This window comes from Ascaphus truei, chromosome 7 (assembly GCF_040206685.1).
Source record: "Ascaphus truei isolate aAscTru1 chromosome 7, aAscTru1.hap1, whole genome shotgun sequence".
NCBI classification, from domain to species: Eukaryota; Metazoa; Chordata; class Amphibia; order Anura; family Ascaphidae; genus Ascaphus; species Ascaphus truei.
In genome coordinates this window covers 14,155,130-14,162,611 of record NC_134489.1, presented here as the reverse complement: position 1 = coordinate 14,162,611, position 7,482 = coordinate 14,155,130, and the positions used below count along the sequence as shown (strand labels likewise).

General features: G+C 44.3%; 1 protein-coding gene across 1 annotated transcript; it reads left to right on the top strand.

Annotated features, from left to right (window-relative positions):
* Positions 1-3,017: 3,017 nt before the first annotated feature.
* C5AR1 (complement C5a receptor 1) lies at positions 3,018-5,619 on the top strand. The gene is made up of 2 exons (XM_075607048.1): positions 3,018-3,141; positions 3,926-5,619. Exon 2 carries the CDS (start codon positions 3,972-3,974, stop codon positions 5,061-5,063), a length of 1,092 nt encoding a protein of 363 aa, XP_075463163.1. The 5' UTR covers positions 3,018-3,141; positions 3,926-3,971; the 3' UTR covers positions 5,064-5,619.
* Positions 5,620-7,482: the final 1,863 nt, after the last annotated feature.

The window sequence follows — 7,482 nt, the reverse complement described above, 5'->3', positions numbered from 1 at the left end:
TCCTTCACACACTCAATTCCTCCCCTCCATACACTCACTCCCCCCACACACTCAATTCCCCCTCCACACACTCAATTCCTCCCCTGCATACACTCACTTCCCCCTCCCCTCCACACACTGAATTCCCTCCCCTCCCACTCAATAACCTCCCCTCTACACACTGAATTCCTCCCCTTCCCCATATACTCAATTCCTCTCTCCCCATCCACACACTCAATCCCCCCTCCACACACTCAATTCCACCTATCCACACACTAAATTCCCCCCTCCCCTTCACACACTCAATTCCCCCCACCCCTCCACACACTCAATTCCCCCTCCTCACACTCAATTTCCCCCCTCCCCTCCATTCTCTTGAAGATAAGACCCAAAGGCACATCAAAGGCAGCAGCCAAGCCAAAGGGTATCTGCCATCCGCTATAACATTGTATCTTAATGTTTGCCATATTATTCTTTTTCATCATCAACCCTATTGTACTGCGCTACGGCATATGTTGGCACGTTATAAATGATGATAATAATAATAATAATAATAATAATAATAATTAAACATATCAAGGTCATTAGGTCAGGTTGCTTCTATGGGGGACTAACCCTGTAAACCAGTGGTTTCCAGTGGTTTTCCGGGGTTCCGCGAGCACCCCTCAGGGGTTCCGCGAGCACCCCTCAGGGGTTCTGCAGCCGCCAGGGAGGGAGAGCTGGGCCAACTCTCCAATGCTATCCCAGGCGCGGCGCCGTGGCGGCACCCCCAAACAACAGTGAGACGGCATCAGCAACAACAGCAGCAGCTGGTCACTGCTATACTTCATCTCCCTGCCTGTTCCTGTCAGCGCCGCTGACAAGAGGGAGAGAGAGGAATTTGAGAGGGCGGAACGCTCACTCTCGCAGAGGGGAGGAGGGAGGGATGGTTGGTGTGTGTGTGGGGGGGTGGAGGGGAGGGGGGGTGGGGAGTGTGTGTTTGTGTGTGTACAGTAGGTGGGAGTGTGTGTGTGTTTGTGTGTATAAGTGGGAGAGTGTGTGTTTATGTATGTATGTGGGAGTGTGTGTGTGTGTGTGTGTGTGTGTGTGTGTGTGTGTGTGTGTGTGTGTGTGTGTGTGTGGGGGGGGGGGGGGGGGGGAGTGTGTGTAAGGGGGAGTGTGTGTGTGTGTAAGTGGGTGTGTGTGTTTGTGTGTATAAGTGGGAGAGTGTGTGTGTATGTATGTATGTGGGAGTGTGTGTAAGTGGGGGAGAGTGTGCGAGTGTGTGTAAGTGGGAGAGTGTGTGCGCGCATGCAAGGGGGAGAGGGAGCGTAAGGGGAGAGAGACGGGGGCAACAAGGGAGGAGGGAGGAGGGCGAGAGATGGGGGAGTGAGGGTTGGGGTTCTCCAGAATTTCAAATCGAAATCTGGGGTTCCCTAACCAAAAAAAGTTGAAAAAAAACACTACTTTAAACCATGAAAAATCTCACAGTCATTGGGTCACGTTGGAAATAGCTGGAACTGACTATTTGACCTATTAAACACGTCACTGTCATTACGTTACTCTTGTCCCCAAGGAGCCTGATCCTTTAAAACCCTGACATTAATGGTAAAAGTGCTGTTATACTGACTCCTTCCTAATGAAAAGTGACTGCTGTCTAATCAGTGGGGCTGACCCTGTAACTCATGAAACGTCAGTGAAAGGTCCCCGCTGCAGGGATAAGAGCCGCCCATTCATTGGGCCGGGCCTGCTAACAGGAATGCCCTCTGTGTTGCACGTCCAGAATTCTCTGAAAACAGGAAATCTGTGTTCACAACTTGTGACGGGGCACTGGCCACGCCCCCAGTGGTTCAGCCAATGAGGGCAAACCTGCCAAGTGACGTCATGGCTGCGCCCCACGCCCTCCCCCCCTGATCTCAGCCTTAGGTCTCTTTGGTCATACATGGGATTGAACCTGTAACCCATTAAACATGTCACTGCCATTATATAACTTTGGTCCCACGTGGGACTGACCCTGTAACCCTTTAAACATGTCACTGCCATTAGATAACTTTGGTCATACATGGGACTGACCCTGTAACCCTTTAAACATGTCACTGCCATTAGATAACTTTGGTCCTATGTGGGACTGACTCTGTAACCCATTAAACTCTGAATTTTTCAGCAGTGTTCTTTTAGGAACACTACAAATATAGACAGTAGGCGTCTATGTAGAGAGAAGTTTGGTTGGACACACCACGCTGTGTCTTTTGACTGTGGCATATGTAAGAACCTCTGATGCAGAATTTTAGACTTACGCCATTTCAGATAGAGAGGATTTTTAGGATCAAATAAAAGGAAAATAGAATGACGCAGAGTGGGATATATCTCATTATAACGTGCACCATGTAATTCCTCCTACTGACATTCTCCAAGTCACAAGCTAGGGCACCCAGGGACTTAATGAGCAAAAGGCCTTGATATATAGGTGCAGGGTAAAAATGCTCCAGCTTTGCACCATAATTGCTTTTATACATAAACCCCATAGTGTCCCTACAGCGGCTCCGCCTCAATAATGAGAGAGAAAATAATTGATACGGAGCTACTCCTTCATACAGGCATACCCCGGTTTAAGGACACTCACTTTAAGTACACTTGCGAGTAAGTACATCTCGCTCAATAGGCAAACGGCAGTTCACGCATGCGCCTGTCAGCACGTCCTGAACAGCAATACCAGCTCCCTACCTGTACCGAAGCTGTGCACAAGCAGGGAGACTGTAGAGCCTGTTACACATGTGTTATTTACATCAGTTATGCACGTATATGGCGATTGCAGTGCAGTACATGCATCGATATGTGGGAAAAAAGGGAGTGCTTCACTTTAAGTACATTTTCGCTTTACATACATGCTCCGGTCCCATTGCGTACGTTAATGCGGGGTATGCCTGTATTGTAGACTAGCCTTGGTTGATAGCAGTTGTGGGATAGTGACGCTTTCAGGAATAGAGATATTGTACAATCGCCAAGGTTGCTTGCTCTGTGTGGTAAACGTTGCAGTGATGTAAAACATGATTACGTTCCAAAAAAAGAAGAGAACTACACACTTCCCTTATTATACGCTGCTGCCGTCCTTCATATACCAGTCGTCAAACTTGGAATCCACGCCTGAGTAACCTTTCCCCGTAGCCTTGTCCTGCTGCCACTGTAAGTACAGTACTTAATGCTCACATCCTTGGCTATTTCGTTCTTAATTCATTGTATACATATTTTCCTTCTCACCTTACACGAGCACAATGACATCATAACATGTAATAATTACAGTATAACGACAATGGAATAACTATAATATTTTTGGGTGTATACAAATGTTTTTTTCATAAATACAGAGGTTAAAATGGATTTTAAAAAAAAGCAGTAGTACTTTCCTTGATGTCAAGAACATCCTTAACTTGTTAAACATTGGGCAAAGAAAGGGTGAATTTCCAACGTAAAATCTTCAAAAAGAAAATGAAAGAAAGTTTTTTTTATGTTTAAAAGCAGTGGCACTACTGGTTTGTAAATGATGAAATAGTGGTACACCTGGTAAAGAAAAATAATTTGTAAGTGGTACAGAATTCTGAATAGAAATAGAAAAAAGTAGTGGACTTTAAATAAAAGTTAGCGATACTCCTTTTTGTAAATTAAAAGGTAGTGGCACTGCTGGATTGGGAATAAAAAAACAAAACACCCCCCACCCACACGGTCAGAGACACCCCCCAAAATAGTTTTGTCTTTCATTTCCAGAGAAGAAACATATGCCAAACCTTCACTTTCTGCATGGTTAGATTACTCTAAAGAAACAAATTAAATGAATGCATTGTTTAACAAATGTTGTTATTTAGCTGGCTATGTGAGATTGCACTTTCAAATTGCTTAACACTGAAGTCGTTTGCTAAAACCCCAGATATAAAGGAAAATACGTTTTCATATTGTCATTTCTTGTTTCAAGGTATCTGCGAGGTGAGCGCCAAACCAGACTTCTCTTCTTCATTGTCATGGATCCGACATATTTATTCACAGTGGATTACAACTACTCGGATTACACCCTGGATGACTTCAATTATACTGAATTTAACAATAGTCATAGAGACCTACCTGTAGACCTACCTGTAGACCTACCTGACCCTGTGATAACACCCGTAAAATGGGTTGCACTAGTTATCTACATTTTCGTGTTTGTTCTCGGTGTACCCGGCAACACTTTGGTAGTTTGGATGACGGCTTTTGAAATGAAGAGCTCCGTGAATACCATGTGGTTTCTCAATCTGGCCATTGCCGACCTCTTGTGCTGCCTATCTGTGCCATTTACAGCCATGGGTATAATACTACATGGACACTGGCCGTTGCGCCTCTTCGCCTGCAAGTTAATCAGTTCTATCCTCTTAGTGAACATGTATGCCAGTGTCCTCCTCCTCACCGTGATCAGCATGGACCGGTGTGCTCTGGTGATCCAACCGGTTTGGTGCCAGAACAACCGGACTGTAAAGAAGGCGTCTTTAGCATGTCTGCTGGTATGGCTATTGGCCCTTCTTTTAACCAGCCCTTCCTTCATCTTCCGACACACCTTGAACGTTGATACAACTGTGTTGTGTACTCTGGATTACTCTTTGGCTGAAGGTCACGCCGAAAGAGTAGAACTCTTCATTGCTATTTTTCGTTTCCTTTTGGGCTTCATCATTCCGTTGTTGATCATTACCATTTGCTACAGCGTGTTAATTAGCAAGGTCAGCGCCCGATTTAATCAGTCGAGCAAGACAATGAAGGTCATTGTTATGGTGATCAGTGGGTTTTTTGTGTGTTGGTTCCCATACCATGTGGCAGGGCTCATTCTCGCTGTGCATCCCGCCCACTCGGCTCTCTTCATTTCCACCTTACGAGTGGATCCCTTGTTGGTGAGCATCGCCTTCATCAACAGCTGTATTAACCCCATAATATATGTTTTGGTGGGGCAAGACTTCAAGAATAAATTTATGAAGTCTATCAAGTCAGTGTTGAGAAATGTTTTGGCAGATGATCTGAGCCATTCTTTTGATTCCAGAAAGACTAAGTCCACTTCAGAAACCAAGAATACAGAAACGCATGTGTAGTCTACCACATGAAGATATGGATTGTCCACAGTATGAGATCATTTTTATCATACTAATGTGCAAATGACACATTGATGTTTTATAAACGGATAAAGTAACAATCATTCCCCAAAATCATGTTTTTATTTTGACTTTTTATGAAGATTGATGAGATATTTAATGTTTTACTTTTGCCAAAGAGCGCTGCAGGGTCACCCAATGGTAAACTACAATGTCATCTCACCATGATGTCACAGCTTTCTATTGGCTATGGAAGGTCAACCCCAGTAATTCTTGTAAGGGAATTTCAAAATGAAATATCCCAGAAACCAGGTGGTCCCGTCACTTGGAGTGCTGCGGTTTGCGCTGAAATTCCATTGTTTCAGATAGTTAATTTTATATTATATTATAAACTACTATTACAGCTGGAAGCTAAAGCTATCTTTGATTTAAGTACAATGACCCCAAAAGGGCTTAACGAGGATTTTAAGCTAAGTTGTTTTCTTTAGGTCAGATCCTGATGATACCTACTGCTGCGGCACAGTTTATTCGAGCATTTGCCCGTTCTGTGCCGCAGCAGTAGCCTGGCGCGCGCCCGAGTGTGACGGGCGCGCGCCGAAGCAGCGGAAGAGAGCCCTCCGATCGGGGCGCTCTCCCTACCGCTGCCGGGTCCGCCGGGTCCCCCGGAACCCCCTGCCGCTGTCCCGCGATCGCGGGACACCAGGGCTCCCTCGGGGAGCCCCTGGACACGCGTGCAGGGGGCGCACGCTCCCGATGACGCGTGACCGCGCGTCTATGACGCGCGGCACGCCGAGGGGCGGCCACTAGCAAGCCGGGAGATTTCCCGGCTTGCGGTACCGACCACACTTCAATAAAGTGTGTCGGTAGTGTATGGACATATGCGTGTGTGGACAATCACATTAATTTCACTGATGTGCTTTATGGTATAATATCCTCTGTTGCTCTCCTTTGGTTAGAAGTCTATACATATTTATTCATCATTTGTTTACATGCAAGTTCTACTTATTGTGGTATTCCCATATGCACTTATGGTTCATATGACATAGTCTGGCTCTGCCCTCTAGTTATGTCAGTACATGCCATCATGATCCCCACCACTCCCCCACACTCCCCCACACCTATATGTCCCTGGTTTTATTATGTTTCACTTATGTATGGCACTACCTGCTTTACTTCTTTAAAAACCCTCTCCCTGCTGCCCCTGACATATCAATCAGAGCTCAGACCCATTGGTAACCATGACAATGGATGCAATACACAGCTGGGTGATTAGCAGTATGGAGGTATCTTATGTAAGCTTAATCAACACATGACATCAGAGCTGCAGGTTTCTTGTGTTATTTTAATTGAGTGATGGTGATTGGTTAATTGACTTTCAGTGTTTGATATATATGTCCCTGGTTTTATAATGTTTCACTTATGTATGGCACAACCTGCCTTAATTCTTTAGATATCCTCTCCCTATTGCCCCTGCCATATCAATCAGAGCTCACACCCATTGATAACCATGACAATGGATGAATGCACAGCTGGGTGATTAGCAGTATGGAGGTATCTTATGTAAGCTTAATCAACACATGACATCAGAGCTGCAGGTTTCTTGTGTTAATTTAATTGGGTGATGGTGATTGGTTAATTGACTTTCAGTGTTTGATGTATAAATATGTGGTGAACTGTGTCATTCTCCCTTTGTATCCCCCTGAGGAAGGTCCCATTCTGTAGGACCGAAACGTTGGGTTTCTGGATGTATTTTTGCTTTCACTAATACACTTTGATTTTCAACATTGAGTGCTGTCTCTTGTTTACCAATCCTTGGAACGGTAACGTATAACTACATTCTCTATATGGGACGTGCACCTGTGGCTTACCAGCACCTATTGGAGTGCCAACTGCCTTATCTGACTATATATATATATATATATATATATAGTAAATAAATGAGAACAAAGGCACTCCGTCGGGTAAACAATGGTGGGTGCAAATCCTATAAGAGCAAAAATAGGCAATACGATACGATGATGAACATTTCTGATGAGAACATCACCTTGAGAAAGGTCCCGCATGTAGGACCGAAACGTTAGATATGATGTCTTATGAATACAAATCTTTTTTGACTACTTTCTGGAGTGCTGCCTTTGATATTCGTCCACACGGTATCGTATTGCATATACATATATATATATATATATATATATATATATATATATATATATATATATATATACACATACATACACACACACTAATATAAAGTGAATATAATACTAAGGTGTGTATAAATATGTCCCTATACAATTGCTGCTAAAAGTCCAAGGGGCCCACACAGGTTCCTTACAGTTGATAATGTTCAAGTGTAGGACCCAAGCGCAAAAATATAGGGAAGAGAAAAAGAAAACCACCATAGCTTAGATGGTCTTAT

Excerpts from the sequence above, each read along its gene's own strand:
- C5AR1 (XM_075607048.1), top strand. The coding sequence starts at position 3,972 with ATGGATCCGACATATTTATTCACAGTGGATTACAACTACTCGGATTAC.